Source organism: Somniosus microcephalus, chromosome 7, assembly GCF_052327205.1.
Source record: "Somniosus microcephalus isolate GS21.2 chromosome 7, FLI_Smic_1.0, whole genome shotgun sequence".
Taxonomy (NCBI): domain Eukaryota; kingdom Metazoa; phylum Chordata; class Chondrichthyes; order Squaliformes; family Somniosidae; genus Somniosus; species Somniosus microcephalus.
The window spans coordinates 100,543,023-100,570,320 of record NC_140993.1 but is presented as its reverse complement, the minus strand read 5'-3'; the positions used below and the strand labels follow the sequence as shown (position 1 = coordinate 100,570,320).

At 43.9% G+C, this 27,298-nt stretch overlaps 1 protein-coding gene across 1 annotated transcript in view; it reads left to right on the top strand.

Moving 5' to 3' along the window:
• Positions 1-27,298, top strand: part of smchd1 (structural maintenance of chromosomes flexible hinge domain containing 1) — a 256,400-nt gene that overhangs the window by 28,651 nt on the left and 200,451 nt on the right. Inside the window, exons 12-17 of the mRNA XM_085992795.1 lie at positions 6,253-6,436; positions 9,417-9,614; positions 13,291-13,404; positions 18,050-18,156; positions 18,256-18,338; positions 20,094-20,207. Coding sequence (XP_085848921.1) covers positions 6,253-6,436; positions 9,417-9,614; positions 13,291-13,404; positions 18,050-18,156; positions 18,256-18,338; positions 20,094-20,207 — 800 coding nt within the window. The remainder of the gene's footprint in view (positions 1-6,252; positions 6,437-9,416; positions 9,615-13,290; positions 13,405-18,049; positions 18,157-18,255; positions 18,339-20,093; positions 20,208-27,298) is intronic.

Below are 27,298 nucleotides of genomic sequence, written 5' to 3'. Positions count from 1 at the left end.
GGGCCCAGGAGCGAGGATGGGGCCCAGGAGTGGCGCAGCATGGACCAGCAGCGGGGTCGGAGCCCAAGAAAGGTGCAGCACAGACTAACAGTGAGGTCAGGAGGACCACACTGCAGCCTATGAAACCCAGGCAGAGAGGACCTGCGGGGAGGAGGATAGTAGGAGTATGTTTGTGTGTGTGTGCTAGGCCGATGTAGCAGAGCCCGGTCTCCAATCGTCTTGGATTCCCTTGCCATTGGACCAAGACTTTGCTCTGTCAAGCCTGTGTAGTAGCTGGTGTGTAACGGCCATCTCACGTTAAAAGAATTCATGCACCGGCATCTTCCACCCTTTTAAAATGAAGTTCGGGACCTGGAACGTCAGGACCCTCATTGACAACCCCAACAGCGACAGACCGGAACACCGTACTGCTATTGTTGCCCGGGAAGCTCAGATGTTTCGACATAGACATTGCCGCCCTAAGCGAGACCTGGCGGGCAAGGGAAGGCCAGCTGAAGGAACAAGGTGGTGGTTACACCTTCTTCTGGAAAGGCAAACCTGAAGAAGAATGCCGCCTCCATGGAGTAGGCTTCGCCATAGAAAATGAGCTAGTTGGACATCTGAGATTCCCCTTGCAGAATAAGCGAACGCCTCATGACTCTTTGGCTCACCCTAGCCCGGAACCAGTGCGCTACGGTCATCAGTGCGTATGCCCCAACACTGGAAGCCACAGATGAGACCAAAGAGGAATTCTATTCCGGCCTCAAACAATCCCTGTCCCAAGTCCCAACGGGCGACAAGCTGATCCTGCTTGGCGACTTTAACACCAGAGTTGGAAAGGACACAGACGTCTGGGGAGTTGTGATCGGCAGAGAGTGGGTAGAGAAAGCCAACTCCAACGGTACCCTCCTCCTGACGAAATGCATAGAACATGGTCTTGTCAAAACCAACACCTTGTACCGTACAATGCTTCATGGCAACACCCTCACTCCAAACATCGGCATCTGCTGGACTACGTCATCGTCCGAGCAAGGGACCGCAAGGACGTCCGCATCACCCGCACCGTGACGAGCTGACGACTGCTGGACAGACCACAGCCTAAACCGCTCTGTCATCTCCATCAACGTAGCCTCAAAACAGCGGCAGCAACAGAAACAATGCCGCAGGAAAATCAACGCTGGAGCACCAAGACCCTGCTAAGAAAGCCCTATTCAGCCTGCGCCTCACAACCAACCTGGCGACTCCCGGTGATTCAGAGACACAGTGTCCACAGCGCCTGGTCTGCACTCAAGGCCTTCATAATCAGCACCTGGGAAGAAACGCTCGGTCACTCGACCAGGAAACACCAAGACTGGTTCGACGAGAACGACCAGGAGATCCAGGAGCTAATGAGCCACAAGCGCAAGGCATTCCTGATCTGGAAACAGCAACAGAACTCGAGAGCAAGAAATCATCTCTACAGACTCCTGAAGGCCGAGGTCCAACAAAAAACTCGCGACCTAAAGAACAGACGGTGGGTGGAGAACGCGCAGGAGATCCAGCAGCTAGCCAACGAGCACGACGTGCGTGGATTCTTTAGCGCAGTCAAGACCACCTACGGCCCAAGCATCTGAGGTCCTACCCCACTGCGGGCCAAGAACGGAGAGGTACTCATCAAGGACAGAGAGGCAGTCAGTGCCCGCTGGAAGGAGCACTTCAAAGATCTCCTTAACCGAGACTCTGTCTTCGACGCGAGTGTCCTCAACTCCATCCCGCAGCATGCTACCCGCCGCCACCTCAACACAACCCCAGCCCGGCACGAGGTTGAAAAGGCCATCCGACAGCTAAAGAACAAGACCTCTGGAGCAGATGGAATCCCCACCGAGGTGCTAAAGCATAGCGGAGAAGCACTATTGGCGCCAATACATGAGCTCATTTCTCTTATTTGGAAGGAGGAGAGCATGCCAGGGGATCTCCGACGCCGTAATCGTGACCATCTTCATGAAAGGTGACAAGTTCGATTGCGGTAATTACAGAGGAGTATCCCTGCTGTCTGCCACGGGAAAGACATTGCAAGAATTCTCCTCAATCGCCTTCTCACAGTGGCTGAAGAGCTCCTCCCAGTGTTGCAATGCGGATTCCGCCCACTAAGGGGCACAATGGATATGATCAATTACAAGAGAAATGCAGGGAACAGCACCAACCGCTGTACATGGCCGCCTTTGACCTCACAAAGGCCTTCGACACTCAACCGTGAGGGATTATGGAGTGTCCTCAAATTCGGCTGCCCTCAAAAGTTTGTCACCATCCTCCACCTGCTTCACGACAGCATGCAAGCCGTGATCCTGACCAACGTATTCACCACAGACCCAATTCATGTACGGACCGGGGTCAAGCAAGACTGTCATCGCACCAAAGCTCTTTTCGATCTTCTGCAATGCTCCATCTCACCCTCAGTAAGCTCCCCGCTGGAGTGGAGCTAATCTACAGAAAACACGGGAAACTGTTCAACCTCTGTCACCTCCAGTCCAGATCCACGGTCGTCTCGTCCTCTGTCATCGAATTACAGTATGCAAACGACGCTTGTGTCTGCGCACACTCGGAGGTTGAACTCCAAACCATTGTCAGCACCTTCACCAAAGCATACGAGAGCATAGACTTTACACTAAACATCCATAAGACAAAGGCCCTCTACCAACCTGCCCCCGCCACACACTACTGCTCCCCGATCATCAAAATCCAGACGAGGCCTTGGACAACGTGGACCACTTTCCATACCTCGGGAGCCTACTGTCAACAAGGGCAGATGTCGACAAAGTCCAACACCGCCTTCAGTGTGCCAGTGCAGCCTTCGGTCGCCTGAGGAAGAGTGTGTTTGAATACCAGGACCTCAAACCCAGCACCAAGCTCATGGTCTACAGAGCAGTAGTGATACCCGCCCTCCTGTATGCTTCAGAGACATGGACCATGTACAGCAGGCACATCAAAGCACTGGAGCGGTACCACCAACGCTGCCTCTGCAAGATCCTGCAAATCCATTGGCAGGATAAGTGCACCAATGTCTATGTTCTCACACAGGCCAACATCCCCAGCATCGAAGCTTTGACCACGCTCGATCAGCTCCGATGGACGGGTCACATTGTCTGCATGCCCGATACGAGACTCCCAAAGCAAGCGCTCTTACTCTGAGCTCTGACATGGCAAGAGAGCCCCGGGTGGGCAGAGGAAACGCTTCAAGGACACCTTCAAAGCCTCCTTGAAATAGTGTAACATCCCCACCGACACCTGGGAATCCCTGGCCCAAGACTGCACTAAGTGGAGGAGAAGCATCCGGGAAGGCGCAGAACACCTCGAGTCTCTTCGCCGGGAGCAAGCGGAAGCCAAGCGCAAACAGCGGAAGGAGCGCACGTCAACCCAAGCACCCCACCCACCCGCCCCTTCAACCACCGTCTGCCCCACCTGTGACGGAGACTGTAGGCCCCGCATTGGACTAATCAGTCACCTGAGAACTCATTTTTAGTGTGGAAGCAAGTCATCCTTGGTTCCGAGGGACTGCCTAAGAAGAAGGGAGGTGCTGTTGAAGGAGACTTGGCGAGTTGCTGCAGTGCGTCTTGTAGATGGTACACACTGCAGCCACGGTACGCTGGTGGTGGAGGGAGTGAATATTTAAGGTTGTGGGTGGGGTGCCAATCAAGCAGGATGCTTTGTCTTGGATGGTGTCGAGCTTCTTAGTGTTGTTGGAGCTGCACTCATCCAGGCAAGTGAAGAGTATTCCATCACACACCTAACTTGTGCCTTGTAGATAGTGGAAAGGCTTTGGAGAGTCAGGAGGTGAGACACTTGCTGCAGAATACCCAGCATCTGACCTGCTCTTACAGCCACAGTCTTTGGTCCAGTTAAGCTTCTGGTCAATGGTGACCCCCCCTCCCCCCCCCCGGGGATGTTGATGGTGGGGGATTTGGTGCTGGTAATTGCATTGAATATCAAGGGGGTGTGGCTAGGCTCTCTTGTTGGAGATGGTCATTGCCTGGCACTTGTGTGGCGTGACTGTTACTTGGCACTTATCAGTCCAAGCCTGAATGTTGTCCAGGTCTTGCTGCATGTGGGAATAGACTACTTCATTATTTGGGGAGTTGCGAATGGAACTGAACACTGCAATCATCAGTGAGCATCGCCTCTTCTGACCTTATTGGTGGAGGGAAGGTCATTGATGAAGCTGCTGAAGATGGTTGGGCCTAGGACATTGCCCTGAGGAACTCCTGCAGCGATATCCTGGAGCTGAGATGATTGGCCTCCAACAACCAGAACCATCTTCCTTTGTGCTAGGTATGACTCCAGCCAGTGGAGAGTTTTCCCCCTCCCCTGATTCCGATTGATTTCAATTTTACTAGGGCTCCTTGATGCCACACTCTGTCAAATGCTGCTTTGATGTTAAGGGCAGTCACTCTCCCCTCACCTCTAGAATTCAGCTCTTTTGTCCATGTTTGGACCAAGGCTGGAATGAGGTCTGGGTCCTGGCGGAACCCAAACTGAGCATTGGTGAGCAGGTCATAGAGTTTTACAGCACAGAAAGAGGCCCTTCGGCCCATCGTGTCTGCGCCGCCCATCCATCCCTGTTATTGATGAGTAAGTGCCACTTGATAGCACTGTAGACGACACCTTCCATCACTTTGCTGATGATTGAGAGTAGGCTGATGGGGCGGTAATTGGCTGGATTTTGTGGACAGGACATACCTGGGCAATTTTCCACTTTGTCGCGTGTTGTGGCTGTATTGGAACAGCTTGGCTAGAAGTGTGGCTAGTTCTGGAGCACGAGTCTTCAGCGTGACAGCCGGGATGATGTCGGGGCCCATAGCCTTTGCTGTATCCAGTGCACGTAGCCGCATTGGTGCTCTTGCAAGCGGTGAGATTGTATGCAATAGCTATACATACGCATGTTTGCCCGAACCACATGATCAGATTCTTCCGATCGGATGTTCTCGATGGCGGGGAGTCCAGAACCAGGGGTCACAGTCTAAGGATAAGGGGGTAAGCCATTTAGGACTGAGATGAGGAGGAATTTCTTCACCCAGAGAGTGGTGAACCTGTGGAATTCTCTACCACCGAAGGCAGTTGAGGCCAATTCATTGAACATATTCAAGAAGGAGTTAGATATATTTCTTAAGGCTAAAGGGATCAAGGGATATGGGGAGAAAGCAGGGACAGGGTACTGAATTTGGATGATCAGCCATGATCTCATTAAATGGCAGAGCAGGCTCGAGGGGCCGAATGGCCTACTCCTGCTCCTATCTTCTATGTTTCTTCACGTAGTGTTAAATCCTGCATTTATTTTTTTAAATATTTTAATCAACCGCCCAAAGAAACATACAACTTCTAGCCTGAGGAGATAGAAAATTATTTGATTTTATTTGGGGGGGGGTGGGCCAGGGGTAAGATTTATAATTACATATATCTTTAAATATCCTGCATCTGCACACACTTCCTTACTAATGTTTTTATCACGTTTTTGTGAACTTTTTTTTACATTTACACTGTCAGCCAGTGGCTCAGTTGGTAGCACCCTCGCCTTTGAGTCAGAAGGTTGTGGGTTCAAGTCCCACTCCAGAGACTTGAGCACAAAAATCTGGACTGACCCTCCAGTGCAGTACTGAGGGAGTGCTGCACTGTTGGAGGTGCCATCTTTTGGATGAGACGTTAAACCGAGGCCCTGTCTACACTCTCGGGTGGACGTAAAAGATCCCATGGCACTATTTTGAAGAAGAGCAGGGGAGTTATCCCCGGTGTCCTGGTCAATATTTAGTCCTCAATCAACATCACTTAAAACAGATTATCTGGTCATTATCACAGCGCTATTCGTGGGAGCTTGCTGAGTGCAAGTTGGCTGCCGCGTTTCCTACATTACAACAGTGACTACACTTCAAAAATTACTTCATTGGCTGTAAAACGCTTTGGAACATCCGGTAGTTGTGAAAGGCCCTAAAGAAATGAGAGTCTTTCCTTCCGTTTTTTATAATTCTTCCATGTCGCCAGTTATAATGGGATAAATGTGTAAATGTCTGTGTATGCCTGTTATTGCAAAATCTACCACCAGGTGGCTTTTCTGCACACTTTTCCCCCGAGTAATTGAAATTTCAAATCCAAAACAATAGCCTTACCGTATCAAAAAACTTAATTATAGCCTTCTCATTAAAAAAAAATAACTGAATTGTATAAAATTATGAAGTATGTTGTTCATTTCTAGAATCTGCCTGTTACACCTGCAGAAATACTGGACAATAATCTTTGCTTTTCTAGTTTTGAGTTTTGTGCGCCTCCCAAGAAAAGAGGACTGGTGGCACTGGAATGTTTCAACAGGATCTCGGGGGTGCTTTTCACCAATGATAAATTTCAGGTCAGCACCAACAAGTTGACGTTCATGGATTTGGAATTGAAGTTGAAGGATAAGAACACACTTTTCACACGTGTTGTGAATGGACAGGTAATGAAACCTAATTTGTATTTAATTGGTTGAGGAAACAAAAATTGTATATCATTTAATTTTTTGCCTTTTTTATACGAAAGTAGGTTGCCTACTGACGCAACAATTGCATTAAGGTGAAGCTGCAACATCACTGTTGGTATTAAATTGATGTGCAGCCCGTCATTCAACCCATCAAACCCCCGTTTGCCAAAGACCATGTGCAATCTGCCCTATCTTTTACGGTCATCATAACACTGCTGTGTTCCAAGTTCATCTCCTTGTCAGGGAATTAAAACTTTAGACTAAATGAGTGATATGGTAGATTGCTCATGGTCTGTGAAAAGAAGGGGCCTGATTGGCTGAATAGTGTTCTCATTCTGTGTTTTCATGCGCTCTTCTAGTTATGCTGACTCCCAACTAAGGTCTTTTTGTAGGGAAACTAGAGAACCACATGCATTTTATGTAGCATCTTTAACATAGTAAAGCAGCTCAAAGCACTTTATGAAAGGGAAAATGGGCCTAGGGCTGTAGTAAAAAATTTAAGGGAAAGATTCCTAAGGCATGGTCGAACTTGTTGGTTTTGAGGAAACTTTTGAAGGATGGGGAGCCAATGGATGTTGGTCATAACAGGAGAGTAGGACTTGGTTCAAGATGGGACATGGGCAGTTAAGTTTTAGATAAGGTTGGGGTTTCTGTAACGTCGAGCTTGGGAGACCAGTAAGTAGCATGTTGGAGGAGTTCATCCTGGAAGTGATGAATGTGTGGTTCTGGATTCCAACGTCAATGGTGTAGAATAGAGGTTCCTGATTTTTTTTTGCTGAGATGCCTCTTTCTAAAATAGTATTTTTGCATAATTAATGCTAGTATAGATATAACTAGAACCCAGAATAATTCAGCTATTTTAATTCTGCCCCCTTCAACTTCTGGGTTTTAATATGAAGTCCAACCATATCTTTAGAATTCACTGGCCAGGGAATTCCTTGGATCTGCTCTAACTTTGCTGGCATTACTTTGCTGGAAGTGTGGCAGAAAACCTGTTTATGTGTGTAAGTGGGGTTACCACTGCACTTCTGCAAAGTGATGCCAACAAAGCATGAGCAGATCTGAGGAATGTTGTGGACACTCGACAGTGTAAGCAATTTCACTGGGGCAAGAACAGGTTTGAGCCTCTCCTCTCTTCGGATTTGAGATACAAGCCTTGTGCAGGATGAACAATCCTCTGCAGACAGGACTGAAATGGATCTATGGTCAGTGTGTGTTTGTACAGGGAGTGTTGAATCGTTGAGTTACTGTGCAGGATTTAAAATACAAGTTTAATTTTTTTGTGCAAACATTGACCCATGCGTTTGGATGCCATTATTAATTTATTTCTCAATTTATGATGATGCCAAGCAAGCAGCAACAAGAAATCCAAACAGGGTAAAGTAAACTTTCCAGAGAAGTGCAGAGCACTGGGCAATGAAGTAATTTTTGATGCCAAGACAAGTTGTTTAAAAAAAAAAAAGGCAATTTATTTATTCGCTTTAAACATCACCAGGATCCAGGGCTCAAAGACTTTCATACAGGGATGAAAGAAAAACAGGCGCTCCACAGAGCTGCAGAACTCTGCGCAAAGAACCTTTTAACAGATCATTTTAAAACACTGAACTACTTTCTCAATTTATTGTGCTGGCAAGGCCACGTTTACTGCCCAACACTGTGTGCCCATTGAAGCATGTGGTGAACTATATTGAACTGGTACAGTCGTTGTGAAGGTGCTCCCACAATAGTGTTAGGTAAGGAATTCCAGGATATTGATCCAATGGTGTCCAAGTTCAGATAATGTGTGACTTGGAGGGGCACATGGAGGTGATGATGTTCCCACGATATTGCTGTTGGTCCATTCAATGTGGATGTTTTGAACACTCCTCAGGCCTTGGGGAATCATATAGAGAGAACAATGGCAACCAACTTCCGAGGGCTTTTGGTCACCATCTGGCCTACCCTCCCATTGATCAGTGGACAATCAAATCCAAGACACAGTGAAAGTGGCACATGTGGAGTCTTTTTTGATGTCCTCACTCCTAATGACCACTCGTGGTCTTTCCAGACAGCCCCCTTTAATGTCTGTTCACGTAGGCCTCGGGTTACTGGGCCAGCTGCCCACACAACTGAACTGGTGACAGAGTCTGCTGAAGAGTCCTTCTGAGACTCAGAAGCTCTGAGATGTTGGCCATCTCGGTCCTAAGAGGCTCATGATACCACAGCACAGGTAAACACCATTGGCATTCTTTCCCCTAACTTATGGCCTCAGTGGGGCATCAAGGTAGGTTCTTCAGAGGTGACACTCGAGGGCCAGGGATTCTAGCTTATAGAAATCTTAGCAGCACAGCTGGTTAAAATATTTTTCTAATCACTGAAGTCAAAGCAGATGTTTCAGATAAAATTTGTGGACATTTAAAGCCTTAGAACTTAACCACTTTCTGGGTTGATAATTCATGCAGGCTACTTACCCCTCTTCTAAAGGGTTGGGTCAGGTGCAAGTCTGGTAGAAATGAGATTTTACCCTCCTTATCATGTCATTTGTGTGCATGCTCTGCTTTGGGGGCTGGCACGCACATCTTTTGCCAGCATCCAGTTCCACTGGAATTTAGTTGTATTTTAGAAGTGGTATAACTGATGTATCTGTCTTACACTCTAAATTCTGCCTCCAGTTTCACACTGGAGATACCCTACTTCTGCCCAGGAATAATAACACTAGAAACAAAGTTCACTAATTATCCCTCAAAACGTATATAATTTTGAAACCCTCTGTTATACCACCCCTTAATCTCTGCTGTTCGAATGAATAAGGCCAGTTTTTGAAGCTTTTCCTTATAATTATAACCTCTCATCCCATCCTTCATTATTCTAGTAAATCTTTGTACCTTTTCCAAGGCTCTAATATCCTGCCTAATAATGGTGGTAATTTCTAACTTATTAAAGTTTGTTTGTAACCTGCAACTTAATCCTCTTTCAGGAGCAAAGGATGAAGATAGACAGAGAATTTGCTATGTGGCTAAAAGAATGCCATGAGAAATATGACAAGCAAATAAAGTTCAGTTGTTATAAAGGCACAATCACAAGGAGTGATTTACCATCTAAAAGAATGCAGAGTCCTTGGGCTGTATATGCAGCTATTGAGTGGGATGGAAAAACGTTCAAAGCAACACAGATGGTAAGTTTTTCTCTACATTGAAAAATTAACATTGGTGTTGATAACACAGATGGAAATTGGGAAATGCTGATCAGGATGTGTTTTTTTGTAATGGAATTCATCCAGCTCTACAGAAATATGCATTCCTGTGTTTTCAAACTCCGTAATGAGCAGTTCAGCTGATAGCTGTAGCACCAGTCAGCTAGTGGCTCCTTCCTTTTCGATTCTGAATTGTTACCAGGGAGGCAACCACAACTGAATACCCAAGTACTTCCAATAAGGTAGAACTTTAATGGGTGTATACATAGCCTCGGCACTAAGAATGCTTAATAACATCTGACAGCTAGACTGTTGAGAGAAACTGTCTAGTACTAACATTTAAGTATTTGACATAAGATATTTTCTTCCGCGTTTGACCTGGTAACTGACAAGTTCCAAGCTTCATTTGATTGAAAAATTTGCCCTTGGAGCTAGTTTTTGACCATTCGTTGGTCCAGCTTGTTGGAAAATAGCGAAGTTAAGTTTGAATTAAAAAAAAATATATATATATAAAATCTAGACTAAGCCGTCCCATATGTTTTAGCAGGTTTACATAGCAAGTAGCTGAGCTGTACAGACACGGGTACAATCCCTGGTCTCCACTGAGTTACCTGATCTCAGTTGTAGTAGCTACAGTTGTCCTTGGCAACCTTCGGTGATGAAAGGGAAATTCAATCAGGGTTCCTACTTCTGATCATCATTATCCATTAGTCCCTGCTCAGAAGTGTACATATGTGTATGTTGGGTGAGGAAAGGATGTGGGCTGAAAGGAACTTCACAGTCAAATATCCTACTGACTCTGTGATAGGTTAATCGTGAAAAGTGGTACATGGATGAGGGAAACTAGTACCTATGGAAGAATATGCAAGCAAAGAGTCAACAGCTTTGGGATAGGTGAGGTGAGAAAATTTGGCAGGGCAAAATAAAATAATATATGGTTATACAGGAAACTTTGTGCTATCTGGCACTGACGGGACCGAGCTGTTGCCGTCCCATCAAAACTGCCGGACAAACCAGCGCTAATGTTGAAACATACGGAGATTTTGAGCTCCGTATCTGGCAACAAACCCTGTTGCGCAACAGCTTCTAAACAGTCGGCCGTACCTTGCAAGCGTCTCTGTAGCTTAGCAACAGCTTCAGCGAGACCTTGCAGAGCCTGACTGGTGGGGAAAAAAAACAACGAAAAGAGAAAAGAAAAAAAACCTAACGAAACGGCTCCTGATTTTTGCTGGTGGCTCGCGCATTCCGGACAGTTAACCTCCGGATAAACCAAAGTTTCCTGTATATTGTGGTGGGGGAGGTTAAGTTTAAAATAAAATTGGGAAGGAGGAGGAATTGGGTAAAAGGAAAGATATTTAGTATGGTAATCTACTCCTCCCTTTTGAGCAGCTTTTATTTCTGCTACTTTGATGTTTCTAAATGGCCCAATAACTACGAAAATATAATGGCTGATATTCTTCAAAATCCAGCTACAATCAACAAGGCAAGTCTAGTAGACTTCAGTAAGTACTAGGGTGGTACCTGAGTAGCTTCTGTTCTGACCTATTTGTACCAATTTCAGCTCTGTCCCCCAGTCCTGTGTTTTAAAGGTATTTTTGGCTCCTGTTTTAGGTCCCCTTTGCCATTCATTTATTTGGACAGAAGAGGTAGAGAAATGAGAAAAAGGTAGCCAGTTCATTCCACAGCTTAGTGACTAGTTCAGTAGAGCTATGTGCAGAGGACGTGCATGAGAGCAGCCATGGTGGGACTAACTTCTTTAGAATCAATAACTACACTCTAAGATAAACCGTCTAAACTATATTCAGTACTTCAGAAATCAACTTCCGCCTCTGAACCTTGCTATTAGCGAAGAATTGCATTTGCAACCCTGGTTCTTACTAATTTGCTAATCAGTGGGAGCACCAGTAAGACCTCTTTTAAAAAGAAAAAAAGAAAACCGGCTCACAGGGTGAGAACTGGAGATGTTCATATTTATGATGTCACAAACTTATTACACAATTAAGATAAACCAATTAGAGTAATGGTTAGTATTAAGATATAAATATTTCTGCTTGTGGGTCTATCTGTAAATCTCTTAGCCCTGGTTAGCAAAAGTTTAATCATTTATTTCAAACAAATTTACAGTTAAAGGAAATGAGTTAATCAGAATCATATAATGCAACATTTTCTTCACCTTTCAACAATTAATGGTCTTTGTCTTATTTGTAATCTATATTTCACAATAGACTTGTATTATTAAGTATCCCAGGGGCGCAGTTAGTTTGATGCGTCCCCTGGGATCACGTGGGCTATGGAGAGTCAATGATAGCAGGGAATGCTTCATTCATAAGTTTGACAGGAAGACCTGTCAAACCTATAAATACTACGGGCCCCAAAACATCACTAAATCTTCAAATAAATAAAAAAGAAAAACCACATTTTTAAAATAACTATAAATTACATGAAATAACTTTTAAACAATAATTTAAATTTTTGAAAAAATTAATTACATTTTCTAACTGGGCTAAAAATAAACTTACCTTTCTTTAAAGTATTTAAAAATAATAAACCTGTGGAAAAACTGTTTTAATTTTAATTAATTCACCACTTACCTTGTAAAAAGCAGGCCTTGCGCCTGCTTTTTAAAAGTGTAACTGCTGGAGACTTGCCCTCCTGGGAAAACCTGCAAAAAAAAAAAAAAACGTAAGTTCGATGTGCACCCGCTGCCTCTCCTGCACACGCGTTCCACCTCTGAACCCCTTCTTTCGGGAACGGAAATGCCGGTTTCCCGCGCATGCGCAGTGCATACACGAAATTGGCACTTCCATTGGGCTTACGGGTGAGTACCCCATGCGTACTCACCTGTGGAGACCTGAATTTCTGGGCCAATAGCATCGGGAATCCGTTAAATTGGCAACTTTGTGCTGTCAGTTTACTTTAACCAACATCACTGTTTAACAAAGAACTATTGAATGCTCCTTTGATGGCTCAGTAATTTTTTCCAGTGAGTAGCTGGGCAATACAGACCTGGAACATTTGAGATTTGAGTTATTTAATTTCAGCTAGGGCTGTGGTAGGGAGACTATATTTTTCCTCTGTGTACCTGGGTCATAGAGGGGAACAATTGAACAGGATTTCCTTTCCTGGTGGATGTTGAACAATCCGTGCTTAAAAAAAAGTGTATATGGGTGTAGTCATTGAGTGAGGAGAGGATTGGGTTTGACAGTGATGCACCATTCCCCTCTCTGTCTCTCTCTTCCCCCCCCCCCCCCCCCCCACAGTGGTGAAATATGCTATTAACAATTACTATCGTGGCTCACAAATTAATAATGACCACTTGGGTGAGGTACTGAAGGAATATTGAAGGAATTAACAAAGAGGAGGAATGGAATGTCTGCTCCGCCCCAACAACCATTTGCTTAACAGGAAATGAACCAGGAGCAACAAGCTCAGTGCTCACTGCAGGCCCGTTTTGTGCACACTCAGTCGGATTGGACTAAAGGATGGTTTTATATTGGCATCAAAACATTTACTTTGCTCTAATTTTGGTTACTGTTGCTAAGTGGTGTGGTTGTATTGTGTGCAAGTACGTGCATAAAATGTTTCAAATTCCTCTTTCCCTGTTTAGAATTAACTAAGATATAAACTCCAAAAAAATAAAAATTGCCTTTGTTTCCAGGTTAAAACTATTAAAACATTGCCAATAATTTATGGAAGCATAGTTCGTTTTCTTCTTTATGGTGACCATGAAGGTGATGTTTTTTCCACTGGAGGAGAAGTTCAAATAGCTGTGGTGAGTAATGTTAAGAATAAAGCTTACTGACAAAATTTCAATTAACCTTATCCACTTATATTGTACTTAAACATTTTCACATATTGTTTTATTCTTAAAGCGGAGGTTTTCAAACTTTTTCTTTCCGAGGTGCACCCCCCACCCCACCCCCCGATGTTATAAAAATTTTGTGGACCCCCTGTAACAACACGTGCTTTTTCTGTATAAAAATTAGTTATTGGTTATTAATAGCTCTATTACACCTTACGTAAAGAAGAATTTAATAAGACCTAAATTTACATAAGCAAAATACTGCCGATGCTGGAAATCTGAAATGCAAACAGAAAATGCTGGAAATACTCTTCAGATCTGTGGAGAGAGAAACAGACCTGAGTATTTCCAGCATTTTCTGTTTTTATCCTAAATTTACATTATGTGCCCATTTGCTGCACAAACTCTGCTCCACCCATCAACCATTTACATAACAGGAAATGAACCAGCAGCAACAAGCTCAGTGTTCACTACAGGCCCGTTTTGTGTACACTCAGTCGGACTGGACTAAAATTCCAGGTCCACGTCCTCCATTTCAGAAACAGAACTTCCCTCTTATTTTGTTACCAAACCTCAACACTGCGGTGAAAGCCAATGACTTGAATTAACAACCCTAGTAATGGCGGAGGCGGATGGCACATGAGAAATGAAGAAATAGAGGGCTCAGAGCGACTTTACCCACCCGACCTCATTGCCATAAATAGTGACAAAGGCATCCCCTCTTTCCTTCTCCCCAACCCTTTCACAAATAGCCAGTGGTACCTCAAGTGCCCAGACTAGTTCTATCCGTCAGCCAGATAAGCACATGGCCATGAATGTAAAGCTCTGGCTCTTGAGGTACGAGGAAAATCGCGATGACGCCTTCAGTTATTTTATTAACTCAGACTGAAGACATTGAAGGAGAGAGTCACACCTGATCCCGATTTATTACAGCCTTGCTGCAGGCCCAGAGTGGAAAGTCTCTTTCTTCCCCGCCCCGCGCCTCTTACCCCCTCCAAGGCCACGTGGCGCGCGCACCCTCTCCATTTACTACGCTCTTAAACATGCGAGTGGCTTCCAACTGACATAGGGCGGCTCTGCACGAGGGGAAAGAATAGGGTTGAAAGGAAGACACGCGCTACCTCTGCCCACACAACGCCGGATTAACTCGTGGATTTTCCCACCCCCCAACTCCAATTTTAATCCCCTGGAACAGAAGTTATCACTTCCACTATTTTATTTAATAGTTAAAAGCGGCGAGTAGTTTATGAACATGCGAACAATTAGGGCTTAATCAAAAAAAAACTTACCGAGGTAAATACTGCTGTAAAAGTCAGTGACACGCAAAGGGACTTGTCTAAGTGTTCAAATGGTGTCCGACAGTCAGAACCTGAATTGACTGTGCATTCACAGTCTTTGTATAGCTGAGACTATTCCACTCGTCTCAATATACAGGGTAGACTACTGATGTTTATCCCATTAACATCAGCAGTTTCCCCTGTATATTGATTGGATAATCCAACTGGTGGACCCCCTGAAATCTAAACCAACTGGTGGACCCCCTGAAATCTTATTGTGGCACTCAGTTGAGAACGCCTGCTTTGAAGTATAGAATCCCTTATTATAATATTATGGTATACGGTTATCCCACATTTGCGTGGTAATCGGTGGTTATTTAAAACAGCGAAAATTAAGATTTTTTTCCAGTAGTTTTTACGAGAAGTATCCAGTCCTTTCTGTACATTGTCATTGGTGGTGGAGTCCATGACATTGCATTCACTATTGTAATATGGTAGCTCTGACACCATGCCAAAGGAATACTGTGTTTTCTTCCAAACAGGATTTGTCTTGGCAGTGCAAATCTCTCTCAATTTGTTTAAATACTCTAAATCAATACAGAAAATGCTGGAAATGCTCAAAAGGTCAGGCAGCATTTGTTGAGAGAGAAACAGTTAACGTTTCAGGTTGATGAGCTTTCATGAGAACTGTTAAATCTATTTTCTGTCAAGGCTCTTGTCAGACCCATTGCCCAAGTCTTCTAAACAGCAAATTCTTTCATCAGAACTGAGTTCTGCAGTACTTTGATTTAGAGTAAAATAAAAGCAGTGTTTCTTTAGGTATTTGACTTGGCTATTCCAATGCACTTCTGGCTGACCTCCCATATTCTACTCTACGTAAACTTGAGGTCATCCAAAACTCAGCTGCCCGTGTCCTAACTCGCACCAAGTCCCTTTCACCTTTCACCCATCACCCCTGTGCTCGCTGACCTACATTGGCTCCCGGTTAAGCAACACCTTGATTTCAAAATTCTCATCTTTGTTTTCAAATCCCTCCATGGTCTCGCCCCATCCTATCTCTGTAATCTCCTCCAGCCCCACAACCCCCCTGAGATATCTGCGCTCCTCTAATTCTTCCCTCTTGAGCATCCCTGATTAAAATCGCTCAGCCATTGGTGGCCGTGCCTTCTGTTGCCTAGGCCCTAAGCTCTGGAATGCCCAGCCTAAACCTCTCCGCCTCTCTCCTATAAGACGCTCCTTTAAACCTACCTCTTTGACCAAGCTTTTGGTCACCTGCCCTAATTTCTCCTCCTGTGCCTCTGTGTCAAATTTTTAGTCTTATAACACTCCTTTGAAGCGCCTTGGGATGATTTACTATGTTAAATGCGCTATATAAATACATTGTTGTTGTAGTGGTAGTTAGTAGTAGGAGTGTTTGCACTATGTTACTTCAGATACTTTGGCAGTCTGTGGTCCTAGAATTCGTGGAGGTAGTAGCCCCCTAGAATGGGAATGGACCAGCACCACTAGGATCCTATGTCGGCCTGGTCCTAAATAGCTAGAGCAATTTGAACAACTTTGCAAAGCCCTGTACTTGGCAATTTGCTGTTTAGAACACTTGGAACACTGGACAATGGGTCTGATAGTAGACCCCGTACAGAAAATAAATTATCAAATGGGGTCCTTGTACCTTAGGATATTTATTGCTGGACTTGCATGCTGTGAGCACAATATCTTGAGAATTCTATATTTTTTAGTGTAATTGGCTTATTAGAATGTCTCATTTGTTGTATGTACTGATAACATTACTTCCTTTTAGATAACTGAGGTTGTCTTATGGACGTTGGTATAGGGGGGTCCCTGAGAATGTTAACTACACAGAAACATTTGTAGACCATTGCTGTACAGCATCAGCCTTATGCTAATGACTGCATCCGTTTACCAGGTAGTGAAAGCATGAAACTGTAAAGGGTGAAAGTTGAACAATCATGGGCTGGCAGAGTTATTTGAGGAGGAGTCATAACTGCATTCTTGAATTGGATAAAGTGCTGAATGTCCGACAGATCCACAAGTTTCCTTATACCTAGTAACGAAGTTTAGTATTGGATAAAGACGTACAATGAAACCTGTATAAATGGACACCTGCAAAAAACAGACAATGATTGACAGCTCCAAATAACTTGCATTGTAAAAGATACAAGAGGCACTCTGAAACCACGGATACTCGCAAATTCCGAACTACGGGCAGCCTTTTATACCTTCAAACATGGGACAAAGCCTGACGTCACACATTATAATGTTCAAAGTATGTACTGTATCTGACTGAAGATCGTGATAACTGATGGACTGTTTACTGGATTCCCTTTTGTCCATGTCAGTATCTGGGGCTTGAATTCTTCCCCCCGCCACCCTGGGGCTGCTGTCCCAGCTGGTATCAGGGTTTGAATTCCCTCCTGCAGCAGCTGCCCCTTCCTGTATCGTGGTTTGAATCCGCCTCCCTGGTAGCCGCTGTCACTGCTGGTATCAGGGTTTGAATCAGTCTTGTAGCCGCTGTACCTTCCAGTATCTGGGGTTTCAATCACCCCTGCAGCTGCTGTAGCTGCATGTAGCGGAGTTTGAATCACCCCTGCAACTGCAATCCCTGCTAGTATCCGTGTTTGAATCACCCCTGCAGCCACTGTAGCTTCATGTGAGGTTTGAATCACCCCTACAGCCACAATCCCTGCCAGTATCCGGGGTTTGAATCTCCCCTGCAGCAGCTGTCAGTATATACAATGACCATTTTGAAAATGAGGACAGCTGATGCCGTCCCTTAGGTGTCTGTAATTTACAGGTTTCACTGTATTCCAATCTGCCTATCATCTCTAAGCAGATGAGAAATGCAGGGTTCCTCTGTGGGACTTTATCACTGTATTTCATTGGCAGTGTGAAGACCAGTGCTATCCCTGCGCCAAATCCTGTGGAAGGAGCAATTTGTGTAACTGACAATTATTAGGTAAAACAAAATTTAAAATGTCATTGGTTAAAGCACACCTGAGGTACAGTAATCATACATACATTTATATGACTGCAAAGGTTTTGCCAAAATAAAATGGGTGTAAGGCACAGTTCCACTGGGCTTGCCACTACAATATCTAAACATATGGGTAATTTTAACCTAACCTACCTTGCGGTGAACTGATGGGATTGGGCTGCCCATTTTACACCTCACCTGATTTTACTCTCCATGGAAGTCAAATCGGGTAGGGTGTTAAACTGGCACACTAACTTTGCTTAAAGTATGCAAAGGAGGTGATGGAAAATAAGTGACTGTAACTCAGTAAGACATTTTATTTTTTTCCCCCTCTTCTCCCCCAAAGGAACCCCAAGCTTTGTATGATGAGGTGAAGACCATTCCTATCTCGAAGCTAGATAGAACTGTAGCTGTTGCTATGATCAAGAAATACATAGAAGATGAAATGGCAAGGTACTAGAAATTCATACGATAGATTCACATTCATCATTTTTATTATTAAGATTTTGCTTTTACATGTAGAAATATACAGTTGCTGTTTGTTTGAAACAGGCTCCCCGATAAACTATCTGTAACCTGGCCAGAAGGAGATGAACTTACTGCAAATGACATCAGACCAGCAGGAATACCCATAGGTAAGAAGAAAACTTATCCTCCTAACACACTTTATTTGTCTTCATCTATTCGAGTATTTCTCATCAATACTCCATTCAATGATTTCTCAATAGTATTGCCACCTTTGGCCTGCAGCACAGATTGATTTTGGGGCTTTGTTATTGCACAACTAGGCTGGAAAATATGTGCCGAATGCCTCAACCACAGTTTGTGGCCAATACAGGGCTTGAAATTACCTTTTTCATAGCTTTCAATTTTCTAGCAATTTACTGTAATTGTCAAAAACCATGAAAATAGTGATGCCCAGATGCCATGTTGGTTGATTCATTCTTCTGTCTCACTAGTTTGGTCCGGCTACTTACATGTGGCCATACTGATAGCCAGCAGATCTTCATCACTACAGAATGATAGCTGTGTGTATTTCTGCATACACTTCTCAAGTCTGCTGTTCAATGCCCACACCAGTGGCTCTTAACCAGGTGTTATCTCCAATGATTTGGGAGATTTCTGCATTGTACATCTTTTTAATACTTTACAGGGATTTAAAAAAAAATGTTTTTTTGCTAACTAGCTGTAAGGACTTCCTTTATCTCTGTTGAACAAGAAATGAGATCCCTTACCCAATTTCAAGGTGGAGGTCCGGTTGAGAGATGATTGAGAAATATATATGTAGTTCAAAGACCAAAGTAATAGATTGGAAAAAAAGACAGCTATTAGGAAATGAGGATGGAACTAAAGGAGATGAACTGGAGAAAAATACTGATACTTGATGAGGTAGAACAAAGTGGGCAGTATTTACATGGAAGATTGGTATAGTTCAGGGGAAATATTGCATTAAAAATAGCAAACTAGCCAAGAATGAGATGCCATGGATAAATAAGAGTTGAAGATAAAATTGAATCTAAAGAAAAAGGCATATACAAAGTGCATAAACATTAAATGGGAATATGAGTACTTGGAGTACTGTGTGCGGTTCAATCTCCATACCACAAAAGGATATTGAAATACTGGAGAATGTACAGAAAAGATTTTCACGGGTGTTACCAGAATTATGAGGATCAAACCCCAAAAATGAAAGGACTGCTAAACTGATTTCTTTTTAAACAATTTACAGTTAACTTTGTTGACATGAGTTCAGAAACATGCCTAAATAATAATACTTATATATGTTCATTCTTGTTTGCCATTTAACACAGGGAAATGGAATTGTAATTGGTCCTACTAATTTTGCAATGGTACCATAACAAAACAGTATGTAGAATACAGAACATACAAATTAAACTAAATGTAATTCTTCATCAAAATTAAGTTTACATTTAGAGCCAGTTGTGCAATGACTGGGCCAGGCATGCGTTTTGATTTCCAGAAGAATCAACCAAAAAGCATGGTGATTACATTGATGATCTAACAGAATTCACTGACCTTTTTTTATGATTTAAACTTGACCAAAAGGTATTCAATTTGTTTTTCCTCTATGGTGCCCTGCAGAATTGCCCTTTTTTTTAATTTTTTTTTTTTAAGTATGATGCTTCACAGTGTTGCTGATTTTTAACAGCTCTCTACAGGACCGGATAGTGTAGCTGTGTAAAGTTTCTTTGTATTTGAATGCTTTATTATGCAACTCCTCAGAACCAAGTAACTTATCAAAACACATAACAACTAGAATGCTGTGTTGGCTTCCATTAAGAAGGAACCTGAAAACTGTATTAACTTCCATTTAAAAAAAATTGCTGTATATAATGAGCCTTTCAAATAAGATATTGGTCCTGTTTCAGGTGCTTTGAGAATAGAAATTCTCAATAAAAAAGGCGAAGCTATGCAGAAACTTCCAGGAACAAGTCATGGTGGATCAAAAAAACTATTGGTTGAACTAAAAGTTATCTGGCACTGTAAGTATGCAGAAGGTTACCTACAGCTCAAGTTTATTCAATTTGTAAAAGTAATTTGGGTATATAATTAGGCAACTACTTAAGCTGGTTAGCTACGTGACACTATTAATGCTCATAATCATATTTGTTTAAAAATGCATTACCTTTGTTTTTAGTTTGCAACATTTATATTTAAATTACAAAAAAAGGTGCATCTGATTAGTGTAGATTTTCCTGCCTACCTCTGCACTGGATAGGAGCAGCATTCACTTTGCAGGAATTCAGGGCAGGCTATAATACATGTCCTTTGATGGGATGTCCAGCCAACATTCATCCAGGAAAATGGAGCAGGAGGCTGGGTGCACCCTCTCGTATTTCATTTACATTGGAACAATAGACCTGTGTCTACTGCAGATGCAGGCCCAGCTCTGCCCCCAGAGAAGCTCTGGAAATCCAGGCAAATATGTGTCTCTATCCTTTTTTCCTGACTATTGTGCCTGGGGAGATGGATGTTTGTGGGGTGAGGTCAGGCGGGGGAGAGTGGGGATAGCAACAATCAGGAAAATTTGTGCTATTAATATAATTGTGTTTTTGCTTGAGGTATGAGTCAAACTTCTGTAAATTATTTGCCATAAACATTTAATGCTTCCTCAGGTTCAATTTCTATTTGTGGGAGATGGGTTGCTGTTATACCACTAGAAGAAAACTGAGGAAATATCACGAGGACAATTCACACCAATACACACATTGTATGTGGCCATGTACCGAGCCATGCCTTTTCTGTTGTCAGCTGTTTATGGGACTTTGATGTGATTCCACAGTACAAATTACCGTGTTTCCTACAATACAACAGTGACTACACTTCAAAAGTACTTCATTGGCTGTGAAGTGCTTTGGGAAGTCTTTTTTTTTCTTTCCTAGTACAGTACTAACAATATCCTATGGTGGACCACTGCTGCCAGTTTTCAAATAACTAGATTTTTACCTTGATGCAGCAGCCAAGAAAAGATGCTGAAGATTTATGTGCAGAACAAAGGGTTGCTGGCTAGTGAGTTTACTGTTCTGGGGTTATGGGAAGGGTATCATCATCATTCTACTCTGTATTCCAATGTCCAGGTCATTTATTATAATCAATAAAAGCAGTGGCCCCAGCACTGACCCTTGGGGAACACCACTGTCTACCATCCTCCAGTCTGAAAAGTAGCCATTTACCACAACTTGCTGTTTTCTGTCCTTAAGCCAATTCCTTATCCAAGCTACCACTGACCCACCTATTCCATGAGCCTCAATTTTGTTAACCAGCCTTCTATGTGGTACTTTGTCAAATGCCTTCTGAAAATCCATGTAAACAACATCCATTGCATTCCCTTCATCAATCCTCTCTGTTACTTCATCAAAAAATTCAATTAGATTAGTCAAACATAATCTGCCTTTTACAAATCTGTGTTGGCTCTCCTTAATTAGCTTAAACCTCTCCAAGTGCCCGTTAATTTTTCCCTTGATTATTGTTTCTAAACTTTACGCACCACTGATGTTAAACTGACCGGCCTGTAGTTACTAGGATTGTCCTTGCACCCTTTCTTGAGCAATGGTGTCACATTTGCCACTTTCCAATCCCCCGCATCTAGGGAAGATTGGAAAATTACGGTAAGCCCTTCCGCTATCTCCTCCCCCAATTCCCTTAGCAACCTCGGATGCAAGCCATCTGGACCAGGCGACCTGTCCACTCTAAGCATACCCAGCCTTTCTAGTACATCCTGTATCAATTTTCACCCCTTCCATTGCTTCTGCCTTTTCCACTTCTACTGATATTTTGTCAGCATCCATCTCCTCCTTAGTAAACACCGATACAAAGTACTCATCGAGTATTCTAGCCTTTCCCTGTGCCTCTAAGCATATATCACCACCTTTGTCTCTAATAGGCCCCTCCCCACCTCTTACTACCCACTTACTGTTTACATGCCAGTAGAAGATTTTTGGGTTCCCTGTTATGTTAACTGCCATTCTACTCTCATATTCTCTCTTTGCCAATCTTATTTTCATCTTCACATCCCCTTTCAACTTAGTGTATTTGGTTTGGTTCTCCCTTGAAGAATGCACCTGACATGCATCATACACCTTTTTTTTTGTTTCATCATCTTCTCTATCTCCCTCGTCATCCAAGGAGCCCTTGCTTTGGTTTCCTACCCTTCCCTCTTGTTGGAATGTACCTAGCCTGTACTTGGAACATCTCCTCCTTAAAGATCACCCATTGTTCCGTTAGTTTTTCCTGTCAGTCTTTAGTTCCATTTTACCCTGGCTAGATCCTTTCGCATCCCATTGAAGTTAGCCCTATTCCAGTTTAGAAGTTCCACTCTAGACTGTTCCTTGCTCCTCTCCATTACTAATCTAAATCTTATGATACGATGATCACTCGTACCCAAGTGTTCTCTCACAGACACTTGGTCAACCTGGCCCACCTCATTCCCCAGCACCAGATCCAGCAATGCCTCCTTCCTAGTTGGGCCAGGAACGTACTGATCAAGGAAAGTCTCCTGAACACATTTCAGAAATTCCTCCCCCTCCTTTCCCTTTACCCTAGCATTATCCCAACTGATATTTGGGTAATTAAAGTCCCCCAATATCACCACTCTATAGCTCTTGCATATCTCTGCGATTTCCCTGCAGATTTGTTCCTCTACTTCCCCCTCACTATTTGGAGGCCCCCAATAGAGTGATCCTACCATTTTGCTCTTCAACTCTAACCAAATGGATTCTGTACTTGTCCCCTCAAGAACATCCTCCCTTTCCAACACTACAATGTCTTCCTTAATCAGCACTGCCACCCCACCTCCTTTTTTTCCTTCCCTATCTTTTCTGAACACCTTGTACTCTTGAATATTAAGTGCCCAGTCCTCACCGTTTTTAAGGCACGTTTCCGTTATTGCCACAGCATCATATTGCCACACGGCTAATTGTGCTTGTCGCTCACCAACCTTATTCACCACACTTTGTGAGTTTAAAACCTCCAAGACACACAAACCTCCCAGAAATACAAGAAAACTAAGGGTGTGGCGAGAATGAGAAACTTAAAGAAATTATTAATAGTAAAAAAAAAAAAGTACTAGCAAAATTAATAGGACTAAAAGTCGATAAATCCCAAGGACCAGATGACCTGCATCCCAGAGTTTTGAAAGAGGTGGCCATTGGGATAGTGGACGCATTGGTTACCATCTTCCAAAATGTTATAGATTCTGGAACGGTTCCTGCAGATTGGAGGATAGCAAATGTATCCCCGCTATTTAAGAAAGGAGGGAGAGAGAAAACGGGAAACTACAGACCTGTTAGCCTCACATCAGTAGTTGGGAAAATGCTGAAATCTATTTTAAAGGATGCAATGACTGGGCACTTAGAAACTAATACAGTAGTAAGATTGGGCAGAGTCAACATGGATTTATGAAAGGGTAATCCTGTTTAACAAACCTATTGATGTTCTTTGAGGATGTCACTAGTGGAGTAGACAAAAGGGATCCCGTAGATGTGTATTTGGATTTTCAGAAGGCCTTCGATAAGGTCCCACACAGGAGGTTGGTGAACAAAATTAGGGCACATGGAATTGGGGGTAATATACTAGCGTGGATTGAGAATTGGTTAACAGACAGAAAACAAAGAGTAGGGATAAATGGGTCTTTTTCAGGTTGGCAGGCTGTGACTAGTGGGGTACCGGAAGGATCGGTGCTTGGGCCCCAGCTATTCACAATCTATATCAATGAGTGGACTAAATGTAACATTTCCAAATTTGCTGATGATACAAAGCTAGGTAGCAGTGTCAGTTGTGAAGAGGATGTGAAGAGGCTTCAAGGGGATCTCGACAGGCTCAGTGAGTGGGCGAGAACATGGCAGATGGAATATAATGTGGATAAATGTGAAGTTATCCACTTTGGTAGAAAAAACAGAAAGGCAGAGTATTTCCTAAATGGTGAAAGATTGGGGAATGCAGATGCTCAAAGGGACCTGGGTGTCCTTGTGCAGCAAGCCATTATGAAGGCAAATGGTATGCTGGCTGCCTTTACTCCTGTACTCAAATCCTCTTGTAACGAAGTCTTACTCCAGTTATATAGAGCCTTGGTGAGACCACACCTGGAGTACTGTACAATTTTGGTCTCCTTACCTAAGGAAGGTTTTACTTGCCATAGAGGGAGTGCAACAAAGGTTCACAAGATTGATTCCTGGGATGACGGGATTGTCACACGAGAAGAGATTGAGTAAACTAGGCCTGTATTCTTTTGAATTCAGAAGAATGAGAAGGGATCTCATTGAAGCATACAAAATTATTACAGGGCTTGATAGGGTGGATGCTGGGAGAATGTTTCCCTTGGCTGGGGAGTCTAGAACCAGGGGCCACCACCTCAGGATAAAGGGTAGGCCATTCAGGACTGAGATGAGAAGAAATTTCTTCTCTCAGAGGGTGGTGAATCTTTGGAATTCTCTACCCCAGAGGGCTGTGGAGGCTCAGTCATTGGGTATATTCAAAACGGAAGTCGATAGATTTCTGACTAGTAAGGGCACCAAGTGATATGGCGATAGGGCCGGTGAATGGAGTTGAGGCAGAAGATCAGCCATGATCTCATTGAATGGCGGAGCAGGCTCGAATGGCCTCCTCCTGCTCCTATTTCTTATGTTCTTATGCATTCTAAACCCATTTTTGAATTTTTCATAGTCTGTCTTAGTCTGCTCCTATCTAATATGGTACTACTACTGCATCTAGTACTATCCAACACACTCACTCTTTTATGCACCTTATTCCTCTTTTCTACTCCTATATGCTGGTGCCCCATCCCTCTGCCAAGCTAGTTTAAACCCTCCCTGACAGCACTAACAAACCTCCCCGCGAGAATATTGGTCCCGGCTCTGTTGAGGTGTAACCCGTCTGGCTTGTACAGGTCCCACCTTCCCCAGAAACGGTCCCAATGTCTCGGGAATCTGAAGCCCACCCTCCTGCACCATCTCTGCAGCTACGCATTCATCTGTTCTATCCTCCTATTCCTGTACTCACTAGCACGTGGCACCGGGAGTAATCTGGAGATTGCTACCTTTTGAGGTCCTGCTTTTTAATCTGTCTCCTAGCTCCCTAAACTCTGCCTGCAGGACCTCATCCCTCTTTCTGCCTATGTCGTTGGTACCGATATGGACAACGACCTCTGGCTGTTCACCTCCCCCCTCAGTGTGTCCTGCAGCCGCTCAGTGACATCCTTGACCCTGGCACCAGGGAGGCAACATACCATCCTGGAGTCGCGTCTATGACCGCAGAAACGCCTGCCTGGTCCCCGACCGCTATTGCTTTTCCACTCTTTCCTCCTCCCCCACCCCACCCCGTGCAGCTGAGCCAGCCGTGGTGCTGTGGACTTGATTCTGGCTGCACTCCCCTGAGGAACCATCGCCGTCGCCAGTACTCAGAACAGAATACCGGTCGGTTGGAGAGCGCGATGCACTCCGGGGACTCCTGCACTACCTGCCTGGTCCTCCTCTTCTGTCTGGCGGTCACCCATTCCCTCTCTGCCTGCATACAGTTAAGCTGCAAGGTGACCACCTCTAGAAACGTGCTTTCCACATAATTCTCAGCCTCGCAATGACTCCTGCCGCCGCTCAAGCTCTGAAACCCGGAGCTCAAGTTGCTGTAGCTGGCAACACTTCCCGCACACGTGGTCGTCCAGGCTACGTGAAGTGTTCAGGACTTCCCACATGGCACAGGATGTGCACTCCACTGAGCTGCCCTGCCATGCCTATATTTAATAGACTAAGAATTAACCCAGCTGAAATTAACTTAAAACTTAAACAAAAACACTCCTCAGCTACTCACCAATTAGCTCTTTCCCTCTATTTGATAGGCTATTAACTAACTTAGCAGAAATAAACTTATAAACTTTAAAAAAAATATTCACTCACCAATCAGCTCCTTCCCTTGTGCCGACGTCACTTTTTTTACTCTGACGTCACTTTTTCAAAAACTGCCTCTGTTGAGTTGCTGCCACTCAGGATTGCTCCTTTTAACTGCTCGCTCTCTCTGCTCCCACCAGGTCCGCTCCTTCCGGTCTACTCCAGCTCAGATGTTTGCTGCTATATCAGGCTTGCTTGCTTTCAGCAGCAATGCCAGTTAGATTTGTGAAAAACAGCTGAAAGTTGAGCCTATCATTTGGCTGAAGGCTGTTGGCTGGGATTTGGTTCCAGCACTGAACAGTTCACATCAGAACCATTTGGACCTGAGTTTGTGCAATGTTAGAATTGTTTGATTATTCTAGCCCTTATTTTAGTCTGAAGGGTTGTGAACTCTATGCTTTTGTGGACTCTTGTTTGACAAGTTGAAAATTGTGTCCCATTTTTCACTTAGCCCAGGAAATCACTGTCCAGAAATAAGCTTCCTTTATTGAAAGGAAAGTATCTCATTTTCATTTCCTATTACCATGGTCTGCCCTGTAGGCTATCTGTGTCAAAAAGAGCTTGGATCTGATGTGATTCTAGGTTTAGGGAAGATTGCATTTGTCTTGCCATTGTTTTCCTCTGCTCTCAAAGGCGACTCCTGCTAGGGTACAGTTCCGTGGGCCTTGCGAGTCTTCATCTCACCCAAGTGGGCATTCTTCATGTATGACCCTATGTACTTTCATCCACTGAGCCACTCGTATCTCTTGCAGAACTATCATAGAATCATGGAGGTTTACGGCACAGAAGGAGGCCACTCCGGCCCGTCGTGTCTGTGCTGGCCAAAAGGAGCTATCCAGCCTAATCCCACTTTCCAGCTCTTAGTCTGTAGCCTTGTAGGTTACGGCACTTCAGATGCATGTCCAAGTACTTTTTAAATGTGATCAGGGTTTCTGCCTCTACCACCCTTTGAGGCAGAGTTCCAGACCCCCCCCCCATCCTCTGGGTGAAAAAAGTTCTCTTCAACTCTGTTCTAATTCTTCTACCAATTACTTTAAATGTGTGCCTCCTGGTTATTGATCTCTCTGCTAAGGGAAATAGATCCTTCCTATCCACTCTTATACACCTCAATCAAGTCTCCCCTCAGCCTCCTTTGTTCCAAAGAAAACAACCCCAACCTTTCCTCATAGCTAAAATTCTCCACTCCTGGCAACATC